At 40.4% G+C, this 20,306-nt stretch overlaps 3 protein-coding genes across 5 annotated transcripts; 1 reads left to right on the top strand and 2 right to left on the bottom strand.

The window, feature by feature from the left end:
• Positions 1-6,003: 6,003 nt before the first annotated feature.
• On the bottom strand, positions 6,004-7,429 carry LOC108335315 (protein TIFY 10B). The gene is made up of 4 exons (XM_017571305.2): positions 7,227-7,429; positions 6,861-7,138; positions 6,701-6,758; positions 6,004-6,423 (listed from the first exon to the last, which is right to left on the bottom strand). The coding sequence occupies exons 1-4, from the start codon at positions 7,325-7,327 to the stop codon at positions 6,276-6,278; spliced, it is 585 nt and encodes a 194-aa protein (XP_017426794.1). The 5' UTR covers positions 7,328-7,429; the 3' UTR covers positions 6,004-6,275.
• Positions 7,430-10,263: 2,834 nt separating this feature from the next.
• LOC108334579 (DNA repair endonuclease UVH1) lies at positions 10,264-16,141 on the top strand. Of its 3 annotated transcripts, none has more exons than XR_008245761.1 (9): positions 10,264-11,189; positions 11,775-11,998; positions 12,185-12,273; positions 12,521-12,685; positions 13,226-14,023; positions 14,152-14,262; positions 14,339-14,599; positions 15,035-15,178; positions 15,654-15,792. XR_008245761.1 is itself a non-coding variant. In XM_017570440.2 (9 exons), the coding sequence occupies exons 1-9, from the start codon at positions 10,321-10,323 to the stop codon at positions 15,862-15,864; spliced, it is 2,949 nt and encodes a 982-aa protein (XP_017425929.1). In that variant the 5' UTR covers positions 10,265-10,320; the 3' UTR covers positions 15,865-16,141. The 3 variants fall into 3 exon arrangements, 2 of the variants coding, with proteins under 2 accessions (XP_017425929.1, XP_017425928.1); XM_017570440.2 differs by having other exon boundaries at positions 10,265-11,189; positions 12,188-12,273; positions 14,955-15,178; positions 15,654-16,141; XM_017570439.2 differs by having other exon boundaries at positions 10,265-11,189; positions 14,955-15,178; positions 15,654-16,141.
• A 669-nt stretch (positions 16,142-16,810) lies between these two features.
• On the bottom strand, positions 16,811-19,955 carry LOC108334762 (cationic amino acid transporter 6, chloroplastic; the record flags this gene model as incomplete). Its single annotated transcript, XM_017570700.2, has 5 exons — positions 16,811-17,758; positions 18,216-18,444; positions 18,560-18,890; positions 19,244-19,466; positions 19,565-19,955. Coding segments are annotated over 5 exons (1,740 nt in total), but the record flags the coding sequence as incomplete, so codon positions are not given.
• Positions 19,956-20,306: the final 351 nt, after the last annotated feature.

Genomic DNA, 20,306 nt, shown 5'->3' with positions numbered 1-20,306 from the left:
GGGCCGGCATCGTGCTCGAGGGCCCCAACGGATTCTTGCTGGAACATTCCTTGATCTTCAAGTTCAAGGTATCCAAATATCAGGCCGAGTATGAGGCCCTGGTGGCCGGCCTCGAGCTGGCAAAAGACATGGGAGCAAGAAGAATCACCTGCCGGACGGACTCAGAGCTGGTGGTGGGTCAAATGAATGGCAACTTCCAAGTCCGAGAGGAACGTTTATTGCGATATTTCCAACGAGCAACGGACCTCGCAAAAGCGTTCGATAAAGTGGACATACAGCACATTCCCAGGGAACAAAACACGAGGGCGGACGTACTGTCTAAGCTTAGTTCGGGAAAAGAAAAGGGACAGTTAATTACTGTCGTGCGGCAGGTTCTACTTCAGCCTTCAGTAGAATGTTCGGCGGTATCCGACGGGGGAAAGGATTGGCGAACAGAAATCAGAGAAATCATGACTCGCCAAGATGAAGGGCGGACGGTAGGACCGAGCGAAGCCAAGAAGGTCGCCCGGTATCTTGTGGTGGGGGACGACCTATATCGCAGAGGATTCTCCTCCCCTCTCCTTAAATGCTTGGGAGAGGCAGAGGCCCATTACGTTATGGACGAGCTCCATAATGGTATTTGCGGCCTTCACACAGGTTGGCGAACGCTAAAAGCCCGGCTACTGAGAGCCGGATATTACTGGCCTACTGTGGAAGCGGACACAAGGGCGTTCGTCCAAAGATGCGTTCGCTGCCAAGAGCATTCCAACAACTCCCACCTACCGCCGCACGCCCTCCAACTCAATGTTATCCCCGTGGTCGTTCGCCCAATGGGGTATGGACATCGTAGGACCGTTCCCGGTAGGACATGCACAAAAGAAATTCCTCTTGGTAGCGGTGGATTACTTTACCAAATGGGTAGAGGCCGAACCACTGGCAACCATCACGGCCGCCCAAGTTCAGAAGTTCTGCTGGAAATTGATATGTCGCTTCAGCCTCCCTCGATCGATCATCACAGATAACGGCCGGCAGTTTATTGACAAGAAACTGGCCGAATTCTTCAAAGGGTTGGGGATTAAGCACGTCACTAGCTCGGTAGAACACCCCCAGACGAACGGACAAGCGGAAGCAATGAATAAGACCATAGTCTCGGAGCTTAAGCGGCGCTTGGGAGAAAAGAAGGGAGCGTGGGTGGACGAGCTACCCGAGGTCCTATGGGCGTACAGATGCACGCCTCATGGAACCATAGGCGAAACCCCTTTCAACCTAACTTATGGTACTGATGCCATGTTACCGGTAGAACTGGGGGAACCGTCCCTAAGGCGGCAAGTCGAAGACCTGAACCTCAACGACCAAGAGCTGAGAATCGAGTTGGATTCCCTAGATGAACAACGAGACCGGGCGGCATTGAGGGCCGAAGCATGCAAGCGCATGGTTGAAAGAAAATACAACTCCAAGGTCCGGCCAAGAAGCTTCCAGGAGGGTGATCTAGTGTGGAGAAAAGCGGGCGACGCCCGCCGAAACCCAGCACATGGGAAGTTTGCGGCCAAGTGGGAAGGGCCATTCCGTATAGTGGAGACCCTAGGAAACGGGGCCTACAGGCTGGAACGCATGGACGGACATCCCATCCCCAACACTTGGAACGCCACACATTTAAAGTTTTACTTCAGTTAATTTCCATGACTTGATGTAATGTACCCCCACGATTAATGAATCAAGATATCCATTTTCTCCTATGAAGCTAACTTCATTTTGTAGACATCTAATCAAGAAAGAGTGTTCCAACGAGAACAACTCTCAGCTTGGCCGGGCAAGAAAGCGAAGGACCGTCCATCCCAGTAAGACCAAGCTGGTGAAAAAGAGTGTTCCAACGAGAACAACTCTCAGCTTGGCCGGGTAAGAGAGCAAAGGACCGTCTGTCCCAGTAAGACCAAGTTGGTGAAAGAATGTTCCAACGAGAACAACTCTCAGCTTGGCCGGGCAAGGAAACTAGGGACCGACCGTCCCATTAAGATCAGACCGGTGAGGAAGGGTTCCTACGGGGACCACTCCCAATTCGTTTGAGTAATGGAGCGAAAGGCTAAAAATCCAAAAGCTAAAGCGTTAACGTCCGCCCGGGAAAAGTAAGGGCAATCCCCACCCTGGCCGGACCATTATTAAAACTTGATAAGAGTAAAGGCGCATAAAAAGAGACATGCAAAATTAGAAAAGATAACTGTGTATTAATCATTCGCGCTAAAAGGCGCCCAGATTTACAAAAAGACCGCCCGGCCAACATCTGGGCAATTCGAGACGCTAGACGGACGGCCAAATGATACACATCAAAAAATCAAAAGAAAAGGAAATCCTAATTGTTTCCCCCGGCAGCGGCCTCCACAGTCGGCTCGTCTTCCTCGGCGGCATTCAGATCCACTAGGACGCCGTCGAAAACGTCCTTCTCTATATCCACGCCAAGAGAAAACGGATCCGGGACGCCCGCCAGTAGAGTTACTTGACGAAGGGCTTTGTTGAAGCCTTCCTCATGTTCAAACAAGATTGTCGACTCCAACTCAGCAATTTGCTCCTTGGCCTTAGCAACTTCAAGAGTGAGCTCCTCATTAGCCTTGGCACGATCCGATTCGGCCTCTTTTAGGCGGGCTACCTCCGCCTTCAGCTGGCGACCTTCCTCCGCCAAGCGCTCCTGTTCGCCCCGGGCGGCTGCCAAACCTTCGGTGGCCTCCCTCCTGGTCTTCTCTAGATCGGCTTCCAACTGCTCGATCTTCTTGTCATATTCATCTTGGTTAAGGACCATCTCTTCCAAGGTCTGCTGAAGGGAGGCCGAGTTTTTCTTCTCTATATCGAGTTCGGCACGAACCTCCGCCACTCCGGGGCGGTCAGCGAACTCCCTAAGATACCAGGCCAAGGCGGACGTCCGGGTAGACATCTCCAGCATAGCATTAGTCAGTTCCAACTCAGAAAGAGGCTCGATGAGCGCCCGTTGGGAGGAGCTCATGTGAAACTTAGCCCGGTCGCTCATGCTAAAGGCGGGGCTAAAAATGCCGCCCAGTAGAGGGACGGCCGGGGCCTTCCCCCGATCTTTCTCCTTGTCTTTGCCCTTCCGGGCCTTCTTCGAAGCTGAACGAGACGACGAGCCCTCCTTGTCTCTACGCCCCTCCGCAGCGGGATCTTTCCTCTTGCGCTTTAAGGGATCAGCAGAAACAGTGGCCGCCTCAGACAATGGGTCCACATGGACGGCCACCAATTCTGGTTGAGGATTGGGAGGCGGCACCTTGATGTTGGAACCCCCAGTCTTGTCAGCAGGGGAGACTCCTACCTTAGGAGTTACACGAACAGTCGTCTGGCGGCCGCCCGAAGGAGGAGGAGGGGGCACATTTGGAACACTAGTCGGCCGGGCGGTCGACGAGCTAGCCCCAGACTTTTTCCTGATGGCGAAGAAGTTGGATTTGCGGGGGCCCGGGGTCGTCATTAGTTCTGCAAAAAACAAAAAAATTCAGAAAAATTAACGTCAGTATGCGAAAAACAAACACACCCAATGTGACAAGACCATACCGAACGCCTTTGGTCCACAATCCTCGAGACTAAGGCATTCGACCAAGTGACGGGCGGAGATCCGGCGGGGGAGGGTGTTAGTGGTGCGTACGGCCTCTAGGTCGGGTGCTGTCAAGGCCCCTATAGAAGTCGCCCTTATTCGTCGAGGATCTCTCGTCCAATAGAATGGGAACAGCGGCCTCCCTTCACCATCAGAAAATTCGTGGAGGCCGGCTTTGTCAATGATTACTTTAAAGTAATGTTGCTTAAAATTTTTGAAGGAATCAGAGAAGGGGCAGAAAAGGGTCCTGTCCCGCACCGACGTAAAAGATACCCAACCGCCAGAAGAAGAAGGGCGGACTTCGAAATAATAAAAGAAGACCGGGATGGTGGGAGTGACACCTACAGCTAAACACATCGCCAGAAACGCCTGCACGGCCGCCCATGAATTGGGGTGCAGCTGCGTGGGAGCCACATTAACTTCCCGAAGAACGGCCGTTTGAAACTTAGTAAAAGGCACCCGGATAAAAAGATGGGTGAAGAAGGTCATGTACATGAAGAAGAAATCATACGGACTAGACCGCCCATCATGAAAGACCCTTTCGTTTAACAAAGTCACCCCGACACGAATTAACCTCGAGTCTTCCACATCCCGGACAATATGGGTATGGCGGACCCTCCATTCTAACTCCTTGCGGAAAGCATAGCAGGAAGCATATCGGCTAGGAACAGGGGGAGCCAACTCAGACACCACCGCCCCTTGACCGTCCGGCTCGAAGGGGGACCCGACTACACGAACACCGCCTTTGAGCAGGAATAGAGGCACGCCGTGGAAGATCCGGTCGTCCGTCGAGACCGGTGACTCAGGGTCCGCCCCGGAAGACCCAACCGCCTCCTCCAAAAAATGAGAAGAAACTGAGCTAAGAGAATCACTGCTGTCGCCCCGCGCCGACCCCTCCCGGACTCCGCCCGACGACCCAGAACCTGACTCAATGGATACAGATGCCATTTATTACCTGAGGGAAAAAGAATCTTGAACTCTTGAGTAATGAAGATAAGTGAAAATGACCTCGTCTAATCCGCTATTTATAGGAAAAAGTTAGTAACCGTTGAGTGTATCCTGGCCGTCTAGATTTAGCACGACCAACGCTCCGGATTTGGCGACGCTTCACCTTCCGTCAATGGGAACGCGCCACGTGTTTTCCCGCCTAAAATCCAAACTCAAAAAGCCCACTGGATAAAGCCCAATTGCGGGTTCTTGACCCAACGCACGCCGTATCCAAAATCCTACGTTCACTATGTGCACTAGGACTTGGGGGGCTTGTGTACCAGGGAGTGCCGGGCGCCGTACAAAGGACGCCCATGAGAAAGGCCGTCCGCCCAAATAGATACGGATTGAACCTAGACTCCGTATAAACTCTCCTACACTAGCAAGTGCCGGACGTCGTACATAAGGACGCCCAAGAATAAGACCGTCCGCCCGTCTCGGTGCCCACGACGCCCAAAGGGATAAGGGCCCGTCCGCCCAAATGGGCAGAACCTCTGTTTGTAAGAGAAACTTTGAAGAACTCACATGGAGTCCCATCACCACGGGACAGCCCCGCACTCTACACTCACAAAAAGTGTTCTACAGGAAAATGCTGAGAGACGAAACGTCTGGTACCAGGAAGTGCCGGACGCCCGCGCAGAAGGTCGTCCGCCCAATTTTGTGCCCGAGTCATCCTTTGGTAAGGCGGACGCCTGTATCACTTGGGCGGACGCCCATATCACACTGACCGGCCAAATCACCAATCATTGTGGCTTAAGTAAATTAACCTGGTTTAGAGGTAAGTTGAAATTAGAAGCTATTGGGCTGTTGGGCGGTGATTAACTTTTCACTAATCCCAAGCCCATAGCGAAAACTATAAATACAGGTTCACGGTGAGTGGTAGATAGGTTACATTGAATGCACATTTATTACTATTCCCTGAGAAAAGCCATTGCTCTGAAACTGACTTTGGCATCGGAGAATCTTTTGTAGGTCTCCACCCCTCCGGATCAAGAGGAGAGTCGAAGCTCGAGAAGAGGATCTGCCACTGAGACAAGATCGCAGGAGAAATTGGGAGGTTTGGAACAACACAGCTCTACACATCCGAAACAGCTATAAAAGAGGGAATGGAAAGCTTTTATATCGCTGGAAGAAATCTTAGGAAGAACAATGATGATATCGTGACGTTAAATGATAAATGCACACATACTATTTCAAATTTCATTTTTTCGACTGTTGTTCGTATTGCAGCTCACTACACCTCATTTTCTGTTTCATGGCAGGAACTAAGATAATTTGAGAGAAGATGTGCAAGAGTCTGAGCGGAAAAGTAAAATATATACTGAAAAGATGGGATGTGATTTCATGTAGCTTACATACTTGTAGGAAACCAATTGAACTATAACAAACTGATTATGCTCATAAAGAGATAGATAATCCTTAGATACAATATATGTGACAATGAGAACTGAGAAGAATTGAATTCAATATTATACCAAAACTATGCTATCCCAATTCAATTTACAGTTCTTGTCTAAAATTAAACTTTTAATTACGATAATAGTAGCCATGAGCAACAACATTGATCATAGGCTTCCAAAAAATCAGCACAGGGCTACAGAGAAGCCCTTATAACTCTTGGCTAAGCTTATAGAAAACCCATGAAGTCCTCTTTTTCACGAGGCCCGTATCCATGGCAGTATGATAGTGAAATCTTCTTCAGGTTGTCCAAGAAAAGCACTTAAAATAACACAAAGCTGGAGCTGCTATCAGAATCAGATTCGTCTTGTAGCGATTTAGATGCCAAGGTGAGCCATGGCGTGGATTCACCTGGCTTACTAAGGGCTTCCATGTGATTGCTTGTTTGATATGGTGCTCTGGCAGCAATTCTGCAAAACATTAATGATATGTAAATCAATTGATCGAAAATTTCGCTGTTTTTCTTTAAAAAGAAGAGATAAAAATCTGTTTTTCGCCCCAAGATTTGATCAAAATTTGCTGCTGTTTTAAAATTCACCATTTTAACCCACACTAAATTTACCACATCTTAGAATATACAAATACCAGTAAGCCTGTTTTAAAATGTAAAGATTAAAACCCATTTCAAACAAAATTGAAGGCTCTACTTATGTTGAAGGATTAATTTCTGTGACTCAGCCCACTTACCTATCCTTTCTTTTCTCCAAGAACCGATGAAGTGAAGCTTTTCTAGCCAAAGGTAGATCTGAATAAAAAGAAGCACAAAGCAAAGGATCAGAAACACATAAACCGACACAAAAATCACCCATGTCAGAAAAAAAAAAAACAGAGATTAAAAGAAAGTTACCGCATATAACAGATTTAGACGGTGTTTGAGGGTGCTCCTGAACCGAATTGTTGGCAGTGGTAGGGATGATATTCATAAGAAAAGGAAACGGTCTGCTGGAAGTAGCAGAAATTGCAGCAGGATACGAGCAAGCATAGCCGTTCTGGTTTTGGGACATTCCTGTGTTGGCAAAAGATATGATATCCTTGGCTTTGTCAGCTTGAATATCATCAAAGACAACAACTTGGCCATCATAGAAGATTGTCAACTGCGAACCTCTGAGATCCTTGATCAAACCACTGCACACATGATGGAAAATCATACACATCAATTACTCAATCAAAAGCAGCCATAGAGTCATGAATTGAAGAAGCAAAAGAATGGTACCTGGAATTTCCCATGTTGGGAATCTCTTCTGCGTAGAGATGAGAAGGGTAAGGAAGTTGTTTAGAGAGAAACTTGGAAGATGAAAGGTTCCATGGATCCATCTTGAGATACAGAGTGGTATTAAATCTTGAGTTTTCAATGGAGAAGGTAGGTGTGAGAGGGTGAAGAAGCAGATAATACTTAATTTGTGATGAGAGTGAACCTTATCTTGATTCTTTAATTTATAAAGGGGTGGTGGAATTTAGGCACGAGGAATACATGGGTGTAATTTTGTGTTTATTTTTGTGGTTTAGCTTTTGAAGGACAGCTGCATGCATCTGGTGCAATAGAGACAGGTCATGGGGTGTCGTCAGGTCAACTTGCATGGTACATCGTTTGGTTCGTCATTTATTTGATGTCTGTTTTCTTTTCCTTTGAAAATTCCACAACGTGTTATTTGCGTCTCTTTGAAATACCCGAAAAACCCTTCTTTCCTCCCAATATGCTGTTGTTTTTCACGTGCTTTTTCAGCTCCTCGCACGTTGCTTAACCCCTTAATCTTACCAAATATACCGTGTGCTTAAAATAGATGACGATATTTTGATAATAATATTTTGATAATATTTTTTGATAATATTTTTTGATGATATTTTAAATATTATATAATTTTGTAATTGATTTAAAGTTACTTCACAGTCAATAATAATAATTATAAACAATAATATAAATTAATTATACGTATAAATGTGTTAAAATATTATAAATTTTTTTTTATCAAAAGTATCGTTATCCTTCCAAAAAAAAACTAGTTGAAAATGTAATCATTAAAAAGTTTGCAAAATGTAAAAGAAAAGAAGAAAAGACTTTAATCTATTTTTTGTAATTTTGCTCTGCTAGACGATTTTGTCGGAGAGTTCGTATTCAGAAAATTGTGTACGGGATTCACAAATAAAACATTAGAGTTAATGTTCTTTTAACTAAAGTTTGATATGTTTAACGAAGATTAGTTCCGAACATGCCATGGGTAGTACAAAAGTTTGGGGCTAAAATTTAATGATAGATTTACCGTATGTTCGTCCGTTGGAATGGTGAATCATAAATTAAACAGTTAATTCTAAGATTGATTATATATTGATTATTCTGGTCAATCATTTTAGATTATTATATTACTTTCAATCAACCTCCTAGACATATAACTTGTGTATCTGAACGACGTTACTAAATGGTTAAAAAATATCATATTAACAAAATGTATGATTATATTGTGATTAGATTAAAAATAAATAAATATTCATAATAATTATTATAAAATTTTAAGGTATGATTTCTAAATATAGATATTAGACACAAGCATCATTAAATTAATATTATACTAATTCGTTATTTATTAACTCGAACATCTAAATATCTTTTGCACATTTGATCAAAATAGAAGACTCGACCCAACACTTATTAGTTTAAAAAATGTAACATGAATACTCAAACAACGACAAATAATTCCAAAATCGATAATATTTAGTGTTAGATACTAATTACAAGTTCAATCTATATATATATATATCGAAACATTAGGTGAGTAAAAAATAAAAAATAATTTGTTTTATGTGTAATTAACCTCTAATTCGTAACTTTAAATTAGTTATTTTATTGTGTGATTTTTTATCATTTAATTTTATTATCAATGAGATAATGTAATTTTTATTTCTTTTTACTTTATCTCAAATTCTCTAATCACTTTTTTTTATATAAAAAATTAAATGAGTAATTGAAAATGAAAAAAAGAATTGACCTGAGAGTTGAAAAAGAAAAGATACAAGGAAGATCAAATAAATAAATTCTCAAGATGAATACAATGGAATTTTTATAGGTAATCAATATTAAATATTCCAGAAGTTATATAAAATATAATTAAGTCCAATTTAACCTAATTTATTGTGATAGTGAGTTACATCAGGAGAGATGAGAAGATACTTTAAGTGGGTCTGATGAAAATAAACTTTAGAAAGAGTTTGATTGAATATTTGGATGAAGATGCAAGCCATATAAAATTAGACATAGCTGAGGTCGCAGCACTATGATTAAGGCCGACAAAGAAAGCACGCCTTTTATCTTAAAATTAATATTTTTTCAGTTAATACTTATTTGTACTTTTATCATGTCATCAATTCATTCTTTTGTCTTTTTAATCCTAAAAGGAGGTGGTGGAGTTTGATGGTTTCAAGAGAATGGAGAATATGAGGTAGAGTTTTTGGTGAAAGATGGAATAGAAAAAAAACTTTGACGGAGGGTTTTTACTTTGACTAAGGGGTAAAAGAGGAATTTCCAAAATTAGGGAGGTATAGGAAGAAATAAATTGAGGTGTAGAAAGTATCAGCCAGATGAGAAATGAAACCGCAAGGATATGTTATGGGCCTATATAAATTGGGCCAACTAAATATCTGAATTAAGTTTATTACTTCTTACACTCCATAATTACTATATGCACCTATATAATATTAGGAAAAGACCATCCTTCACCTCTACACCACATCGCACCATATCATCGCTTTGACCGCCGTCACTGTATTGTCGCACTGCTGCTACAGACAAAGAAAAGAGAAGAAGAATGTTGAAGAAGAGAGGGAAAATGTTGCATGAAGACAAAAAAATGTCGAAATAAAAAAACTTCTTTAGGAAATTTTTTTTTTAAATTTATTTCATATATTATGGACAACTCTTTGTAAAACATCTTTCGTTTAATAGTGATCTAGAGAACTTGTTCCAAACATTTCAAAACATTTATTCCAAGTTTTTTTTTTTAATTTTGTTCTGAAAATTTTATTTTAATTTTATTTTTTAAATTCTGTTTTGAAAATCTTGTTCTGAAAATTTTGTTCAAGAAAATCTCTGAAATATATAACTCAGAAGTACTTTTATAAAGAGTAAAATATCATCTTGAAAACTTGAGGGGGTATGCAAAGAAAGTTTTAGAATGCAGGAAGTAAAAGCCCGAAATTAATAGGCCGGGTTAGCCCAAATTAACATTCTCAGTGTCGTTACTTGTAGGCGGTTGATTGGTGAGAAAAGAGACGGTTGAGAGTTGAACTTCCTGGCGCGCAAACCTTCTCTGCAATCGATGGTTCAATTTCACGAACACATCATCACAGAGCTTCTAGAAGATTCCAATGGCGGTCTCGTGGTTCTCTCGTCCGGCCTCTCTCTCTCTAAACTCGTCTCGTCTCTCCTTATTCTACACTCCTCATCCGAGGGAACGCTCCTTCTTCTCTCTCCTTCCTCCACTTCACTCAAATCCAAAATCACCTTCCACCTCAAAACCCTAAACCCACAATTCAACCAAATCCCCGCCGAAGTCACCGCCGACCTCCCCGCGCACCACCGCCACGCGCTCTACTCCTCCGGCAATGCATTCTTCATCACGCCGCGCATCCTAATCGTCGACCTCTTGACCAACAAGTTACCGACCTCCAAAATCGCCGGGATCCTCCTCCTTAACGCGCACTCGCTCTCCGAGACCTCCACCGAAGCATTCATTGTTCGCATTTTCCGTTCGCTCAACCGCAGCGCGTATGTGCGCGCGTTCTCCGATAAGCCGCACGCGATGGTGTCGGGGTTCGCGAAGGCGGAGCGGACGATGAAGTGTCTGCACGTGCGGAAGCTTCACCTGTGGCCGCGGTTTCAGGTTTACGTGTCGCAGGAGTTGGAGAGTGGCCCGCCAGAGGTGGTGGACATAAGGGTGCCGATGAGCAAGTACATGGTGGGGATTCAGAAGGCCATTATTGAGGTCATGGATGCTTGTTTGAAAGAGATGAGGAAGACGAACAAGGTCGACGTGGAGGATTTGACGGTGGAAAATGGGTTGTTTAAGTCTTTTGATGAGATTGTGAGGCGACAGTTGGATCCAATTTGGCACACTTTAGGGAAGAAGACCAAGCAGCTTGTCTCAGACCTTAAGACATTGAGGAAACTGTTGGATTATCTAGTCAGGTCTTTCCTTGCATGTTTTTGGACTTTAATAAGCTATAATAGTAGCGTTATGATAAGAGTTTAATTTCCAATCATCGTCAGTATAATTTACACTTTCAGTTAATCAGAAATATGGATGATATGATTTATAAACTAGTTTTTCTAAAAGTCAAGAAAATTATTATACATGGCAAATTTTAACTGGATGACAGCTTATAAATCACATAAACTATTTACTCCTACGAGTATTTGCATCTCATGTTGGGGTTGCTTCAATGTAAAAGGAAGTGAGAAATGGAAAGAAAAAAAGAAAAGAAAAGGGGAGGCTGGCAGATGCAACAAGTGATGTGATGAGAAAAGAGATAGGAAGAAAATATGGTTGATAGGAGATGGAAGAAAAAGTAGGTGTATGTTTATAGTTGTGAGAATAAAATGCCTTGATTTTTGGGTATATACATGTGAGATTTTAATTGCGAAATGTAGTATCTTTATTAGTTTCTCATATATTAACCTTGGTAGTTTGTTGGATTTAGCTTTAAAATAATCATCTAAAAATGTAATGTCTTTGTTGTAGTAGGGACTGATTGTGCGACTTCCTCTTGACAGGTATGATGCAGTAACTTACTTGAAATATCTGGATACATTGAGAGTGTCAGAGAGTTTTCGCTCTGTTTGGATATTCGCAGAGGCAAGCTATAAGATATTTGATTATGCAAAGAAGCGTGTTTTTCATCTTGTGAGATCAGATGGCTTGAAATTTAATGAGTTGAGTAAGGGTGTCAAGAACAAAAAGAGAAAAAGTAAGGGTGATGGAAAAGACATTGAAGAAGGTAAGATATTATTTTTATGATGTTTGGTGTTCTTATTCTGGCATATATATGTTGATCTGTTGTGTTGATTAGTTCAATATATTATTAGTGTAAACAATATAGGGAGAGAGTAAATGAGATTTCGAATGCCAAGTGTAGGCATGGCATTTATGTCAGCTTAATTTTATTTCGAATATGCTTGTGTAGCAGTTGATGGTACTTCGCACTCTACTTTGAATTCCGGCTTAGTTTTGGAGGAAGTCTTGGAAGAAGCACCAAAGTGGAAGGTCTTACGTGTGAGTTGTGAGTCCCAATTCTAGAAAGTCTTTGGGTCATGTTCAATTTATGAGATTTGATATGTGAGACTGAAAAACATTAATTTGGCATTTGTTTCAATTTATGTGTTTAAAGTCTACTTGTTCCTTCAACATATAGTGCCCTGAAGAGAGTTTTTTCTTTTTTAAAAAAAGCAGAAAAACGGTGAATTTAATCATGATTGTTTGATATTTTAGACTGAGGGGTGATTTGATTATACCTTTATAGGAGGTTCTTGAGGAAGTAGAAGAGGAAAGACAAAAGGCCGGTATGTTGGGGGAAGAAATATTCACTGAAGGTGAAGACACCGATAATGGCATTGTACTAGTGGCATGTAAAGATGAAATGTCATGCTTGCAACTTGAAGAATGCATCACCGGCAGTCCAGAAAAGGTTTTTGTCTCCCCACTTGTCCTGTGATAGGTTGTCTTATAAAGTGTAATCTGAATGTCCATATTTGAACTTTGTTCTTCACATTGTTTAAGAGGTATAGCAATAAAATTTATGATCTGCTAGCTCATTAGATTCACTGCACGCTACCAAATACAGCCAGAATCAGAACTAAGTTACTACAAGATATTGTGGGTTGGGAAACTAAATCAATTTTTTTTCCGTGATAATACTCAACTCTGTGTAGCTTTTATTGACTTTAATACTTAGATAAGACCAATGAAGCAGTCGCGGTGTATTTATCTTTGATGTGATTTTTTGTTGGTTTCGATGATTTTAGTTATTCTTGTAATAGGTTGCTATTAGAAATTACTTTATCATGCATGTTATGTCTATGTTGTATGTAGCTTGGAACATTGTTTTCGTAATTACGATGGGGTTTTGCTGGATTAAATTTCCTTCTGTAGCTTCTGTTGGTTGATAATGAACAAGATTTGAAGAAACTGAGTTTTGTATCCTCTTTATTGTTTGGTATTTGTGAAGGTCATGCGTGAAGAATGGAAGAAGTACTTACTAAACAAAGTACAGCTGCGTGACATAGTGAACAAGAAAAAGAAGCCTAAGGATCCCAAACCCAAAGGTTTTGGGATTCTTGATGGAGTTACTCCCATAACACCTGCTCAGAATGCAGAAACCACCAGCATTAGTAAGCAGGAACATGATGCGCTTTTGGCAGCTGCCTCAAAACTAAGAAATGTTTCTGAAAATGACAATGCTAAGGATGCTCCACAGCCTAATATTGGTGGACAGGGAAGTGGTAAAAGAAAGAGAAAAGTGGGGATTAGAAAGGTCCCGGTTGTTCTTGATGGCGTGGGAGTTCAGAACAATGATAAAGAGGAATCAGTGAGTGATAAAATTGGGATGTCTGATTCAAAAAATGAAGTCAACGAAGATGAAACTAATACTGTCAGTGCTGGTAGATTTTCTTCTGAAGGGACATCTGTGGAAAACATAGTTCTTCGGAAGCATTCTAATCCTAATGTTGCAGCAAGAACTGGGAAGCCACTTCCACCAGTGCACTTTTATGCACTAGAAAGTGATCAGCCTATACTGGATATATTAAAGCCCTCAATAGTAATTGTTTACCATCCAGACATGGCCTTTGTCAGGGAAATCGAAGTCTACAAAGCTGAGAATTCCTCAAAAAGGTTGAAAGTGTATTTTCTTTTCTATGAAGCTTCAACTGAGGTTCAGAAGTTTGAGGCAAGTATACGTAGAGAGAACGGAGCATTTGAATCTTTGATTAGGCAAAAATCTATGATGATGATTCCAGTTGACCAGGTTTGTTGGATCATTTTCATCTTTACCTCTTGTTTCTCTTTTTGTTTGCTTCTTGTGTCCATTGTTTTACTGATTCAATTTTCCTTATTTTATTCTTATTATGGTGCATTTATTCTGCTGTGAATCAGAGTGGGCACTCTTTAGGATTGAATTCTACTTTAGAATCAGATTTAAATACTCCTCAAAACTCAGTAACCAGAAAAGCAGGTGGGAGAAAGGAGGCTGATAAAGAAATGCAGGTTTGTGATAATTTTTTATGCATGATGGTCATATACCCGTGACGGAATTTATAATTTAGGAATTTCAACATCTCAGGTTATTGTGGACATGCGGGAGTTCATGAGCAGCCTTCCAAATGTTCTTCATCAGAAGGGAATGCGCATCATCCCAGTGACCCTAGAAGTTGGTGACTATATCTTATCACCGTTAATTTGTGTGGAAAGAAAAAGTATTCAAGATCTCTTTATGAGCTTCACATCAGGTCGTCTATACCACCAGGTCGAGACAATGGTACGGTATTACAGAATACCTGTACTGTTGATTGAGTTTTCACAGGATAAGAGCTTTTCATTCCAGGTTTGTTGACTGCAACACTTGTACTATCTCTCTTCTTATCTTCTACTTCTACTTCTTCTCCTCCTTATCCCTGCCGTGGCCATGTCTGAGAAACTACCCGTATTGTTAGTATTATTTAATCGCACTGTCATGTGTAGATGAGGATGGGAGACTGGCAGCCCATTTCTGGGAAGGATTGCCATTAATATTTCTGTCCAAATATGTATATTAATTCCTGGGTTTCACATTTAATACCGCGTGGCCATACTGATAGAAAGTATTTTTTTTTCGGATTTGATTAAAGTGCTTAATCCAATATAAAATATTTTTATGAAATTGTCAGTGGCATTAAACCTTTGATGGATATATTTTGCAGTCTGCTAGTGATATTGGTGATGATGTGACACCAAATAGCATTATATCAAAGTTATCTCTGCTTGCTTTACACTTCCCCAGGCTGCGGATAATCTGGTCTCGAAGTTTGCATGCTACTGCTGAAATATTTGCTTCACTTAAGGCAAATCAAGACGAGCCAGATGAAACAAAAGCAATCAGAGTGGGTGTTCCCTCAGAAGAAGGAATTGTGGAAAATGATGTGAGGTAAGTTTCTTTTTCATAGTTTAAACTCGAATAACTTTGTGCTTCCAACGGTTTAAGTGAAAACATGTGTTTCTTAGGTAGTGGATCGCAAGGTGCTGTAACTGTACAAAACTTTAACGAGTTGTTTTCTTCCATAGTTTTAAAGGCATGCTGGCGCACCTCCAGCCTTCAAGTCTAAAATGTAAAATGCTATGGATTTATGACATTGTTAATCGCAGATTCGTGGGCATATATTTATAACACATTTTGACTTCAATTAGAATTGATATTAACTACTAAGCATTGTCAGGGCTCAACTTGCTCCTGTATTTGCTTATAAATATGCACAGACTCTATGCATTATTACTATATTAATTTGAAAGCGGAAGGGCACAAATTCAGTGTTTTGGTATCAATTTGCGTCATCATTAGTGAGTTTTTATGCAGTTGTTAATTTGTTCCTCACAATATATATTATATTTTACTGCCGTCACAGGGCTGAAAATTACAATACATCGGCTATGGAGTTTCTAAGACGACTTCCAGGTGTTACGGACTCAAACTACAGGGCCATAATGGATGGGTGTAAGAGCTTGGCAGAACTTGCACTTCTTCCTGTGGAGAGGCTAGCGGAATTAATGGGTGGGCATAAAGCTGCTCGGACTCTTAGAGACTTTCTAGATGCTAAATACCCAACTTTGTTGTGAGGCTAATTAGAATAATTCATGAGTACAAAAAGGTACTATCAATTTATTCAAGTAGTCTATTATTTCGATTCTACATCATTGGTTACGAGGGCAATCCATAGTAGGCCATTCAGTTATTTAATATTTCCCTCCGTGGTTAAGTCTATTGTAATTTTTATGATAAAAAAATTCCCTTTCTCCTGGTTCATTCTGTTGTAATATTTCAATACTATTACTTAACACTATGTGAGTTCGTTCAGTCTGGAATGTTGTATATGTTTTAAGTTTTGTTCTCTTATATTACCATTTCTCTGTTTTTTCTACTTCTTTAATTTAATCGAATTTTTAAGTTATTCACTTGAACAGTTAATTATATTGAAGTCAATCCGGGACGAGTCTAGAGATAGATCATGGGTAATGCCATAGTAATGAAGTGCGTAACGGACTTAATAATCTTCTGAGACCTTTTGCGTACTTAAATACAAGTTAAATAACCTTTTGTGTGATCTAGTAATTTGATGTATCATTATTTTAATATAGTATCCACATGAATTAATTTTACATTTCCTGTTTATACGGGAGGTATTATTATGCATTCTATTTCAATTCTTTGATATCATTTGGTAAAGTACGACACACAATTTAAAAGAATTCAAGTATAAATTTCAGTCTAACCTGGCATAGATTGAAATTTAAAATTGATTGAACAGAACTAGTCGCAGAGCAGTAAACCAGTGTATAACCTAATCTTTCAATTATTACTTTTTAAATTGTTTAAGCACAACATGTTAGATTTTAAAGGCTAAATATTAAATCGGAGAGCGACAGTTGAGTGTTCATTAGCCACGGTGCATGACCAATTTGGCATCATAGGAGCTAAAGTGACATTGATGTGGATGTGTACACTGAGCATTGGCATATCCAAGTTGTTTTAACCCAAATACAGACCCATCACCCATATATGTGATTTGTGCCGCCGAAAAGATACAATGAAAAAAGTCTTTCAGCACTCCTCACAATATTGTCCCCTCCATTGGTCATTCCCATCCTTTTCGGAGTTGATCCCCACTTCTAAGGAATGCTATTGTTAATTTTATCAAGAGCTTCCGTCTTTATATCATAATTATCATCAAATCAGGAAATGGCATATGCAACATTTCTTTAGAAAATTGATTCTTTCTTTTTTTTTTCTATATCACACCAGTTACATATATACAGAAGATTAATCCAATGCAATTTTTAAGAGTAATTTTTTAACAAACTGAACTGATATTAATGTTGTTTGAAGGCCGGGAAAAGGGAGAAGAGTTAAATTAAACTTAAAAGCCACACAAACTAAGCTTCAGTAACTATAGCACTTGAACTTCCACCTTATTGGTTTGTGCGTTGGTTGAGCTTGAATTGACTTGATTAGCAGCAATCTCAATCTCTTCCGCTTGGTAAGTGGAGTGAACACCATAGAGTAGATAGAAGAGGGTAATGAAGCATGCCCACATAGCAAACCTTTGGAAAGACAGAACCTTTAAAGTGGTAATGAGGAAAACATTGAGAAAGATGGAGAGGGCAGGTGGCCAGGGCATGAATGGCACACACCAATCAGTAGCAGCATGTTGGGCATGGGACTGAGGCACCTGGTGGTGGTAAAAAGCTGTGATAGTGATCATGACCCCACCAAAGAGTGGAAGACCCCACCATAGTTGATTGAATTTCCACGAAAGGGAGAAGCCCAGAGCACTGAGTGAAAAGAGAAAGAGGAAAAGGAGAGTGTAGAAAGGAGGGGTGTGACCAGTGATTACGTATCGACGGTATATCAGAGCATTGGCCACCAAGTAGAACACCACCAGCGTGCCTATGTTGATCAACTCCATTATAATTTCAAGATCAGTGAACAGAGCAATACATGCGGTGCAAACTCCTACATCAACCAAAATAAATCAAGATTATGCGTTCCTTCACGTTTCTTTTTTAACTGTTGCTCTTTCTTTCTTCCCTTTTCCTATTCCTGTGCTTTTTATATAAACCACATTTCCTCCTTTCATTTTCAAGATTTTCTTCTAACATAATTTCAACTTTATACGTGTAAACCGAACCACTAATTCCTTATATTAAACTCAACTTAAGCTTACAATAATGCCCAAAATTGTCATTACCGTAACCTCGAGTACTATTTAGAATTCACGTTTTTCAAATGAAAATAGTGTTCCGTATGTTTTCTTAAAAAGTTGCTTTGAAAGTACATTGAAATAACCTTAACAATAACAAAAGAAGGTCAGATTAAAGTTGTTGACGTTCAATCTTTTCGAAAAATGGGAGTACAGTGAGAGGATAATGATTAATTAATTAGAAGAAATAAAGAATAAAAAGAAGTTTACCCAAAAAGAGTGTGGCATTCAATGGGGTGGCTGTAGAAGGATGAACTTTAGCTAACCAAGATGGCACCAAACGTGCTCTTCCTATAACACAAAGGTATCTAGCCTGGCCTAACATCGCAACCAAGAGAGAAGCCACTATTCCCAAACTTGCTCCTGCCCCAACAAGGTTGCTCTCCCACATTCCTCCAATCTTAGCAAAAGCGAATGCAAATGATGATTTATCTGATATCTGTTTAAGTAACACCAATAATTGCCTTATCACACTCATCAAAAACCATCATTTTTTATACTTGTAAGTGTATCAATGCAACATAGATAACTGTTGATTGAGTTCATACACCGACCTTGTTATAAGGAGCCATCATGCACAAAGATAGAGACATAAGGCAATAGAGCACTGTGGTTATGAGAACTGAACCAACAATTCCAATAGGTAGGTTCTTAGAAGGATCTTTGATTTCCTCTGCCAATGTTGAAGCCGAGTCATAGCCTATGTAGCTGAAGTAGACTTTAGCTGCTCCGTTTACAACACCTCTCACACCAAAAGGGGCTAGCCCTTTTGGACTGACCAAGTTTTTCACACTTCCAGTGCAATAACCACTCACAATGATGAATCCAAAGAAAATCACATGGAAGATTGTCATGATGAGGTTCAACATGGAACTTTCCTTGGTACTGCAATCAACCAAAACTCCTTTTATAATCATATTCTTTGGGCAATTTTCTAATAATCAAGAAAAAAAAGGGAACAAGTCAATTTTAATTGATACATTTTATTTTCAAGTATTTATAAAGAGATTTATATCTACCTGGGAACTAAATCTAGTCACAGCTCAACTGTTTGAGAAAAAGAACTTTAAAGAGAAAAAACTAGAAAGTAGATACAAAAGGAGTTAATCTCTTTCACAAGACAGGATAACGTGTTAAAATATTGAGTAGTTTATGTAAGGAAAACTTGATCACCAAGCTAAGAAAAGTGACAAGAGAAAAGTGGCAGACACGGTGGAGGAAAAAGTGAGAAAAATCACCTATAGCACAAGCAGAGAGTGAGAAGAATAATAAGAGAAACAGCTGGGAGATCCAACATGTTATAGTCCTTTGGCAATCCATGCAGTTTCACTCTCCACACGTTTGGATCATTTTGGCCAAATGCAAAGCTCAAATACTCTGTGAAACTCCTTGATACAGCAGCATTAGAAAGCACATACTCCATTAGTATATTTGCCCCAGCAAAATACCCCACAAATTCTCCTACACCAACAACCACACAAAAGACAAGGAAGTTCAATCAATGACAAGGAAGAGAATCAAGTGAAAAAACTTCAATAAAAAGGTTCTTTATATTATACCAAAGGTTAATCTTAAATAGCTGAAAGCTCCTCCTGCTACTGGGACTTGAACAGCAAATTCAGTGTAGCACAAGGAGGAGAGAAGAGCTGATAATCCAGCTATAATATAGGATATGAAAACTGAAGGACCAGATTGATGATGGGCAACAGAACCAGTTGTAACAAAAATACCAACACCTAGCATTCCACCAAGTCCAAGAGCTACAAGATCATACCACTCGAGACTCCTTTTCATGTCTGCTCCAGACCTTTGTCTCCCTTGGTTCAGTTCCTGATCAGGGGTCCAAGTGGCTAGCATTCTCTTTTTCAGTCTTTGAGGAGTTTGAGAAAGAGAATGGAAATAACTTGACAAAGTTGTCTTCTTATTGGTTGCAGTGTTAGCCATTGATATGTATTAGCACCGAGTTTCTTTGCTTCAGTGGGTGGCTTGAAGGTTTTAAATATGCATTTGGGAGGGGAACCCTGCTTTCTTGAAAGTATACATACTTATCCTCTTCACTTTTTAGAAATTGAATGATAAATCAATTGGATGAAATAAGAATCATATTTGGTATTTTATAATGAAAATGAAATAGGATAAAGGTTTCATCATGTTATCTAAGAAGTAAATGGAATGGTACAAATATAGCAAAAAGTAGATTAATACTTTCATATCCAAAGTGGGGGAAGAGGAGGTTTACAGGTGTTTCGGGTATGGGGTTGATGTCCTTTACTCAAAGTACTCCAAACTGTCCTGAAGATC

The sequence above is a fragment of the Vigna angularis genome, chromosome 10, assembly GCF_016808095.1.
Source record: "Vigna angularis cultivar LongXiaoDou No.4 chromosome 10, ASM1680809v1, whole genome shotgun sequence".
Lineage (NCBI taxonomy): Eukaryota > Viridiplantae > Streptophyta > Magnoliopsida > Fabales > Fabaceae > Vigna > Vigna angularis.
The sequence above is the reverse complement of the archived record's forward strand: the minus strand, read 5'-3'. Positions and strand labels throughout refer to the sequence as shown.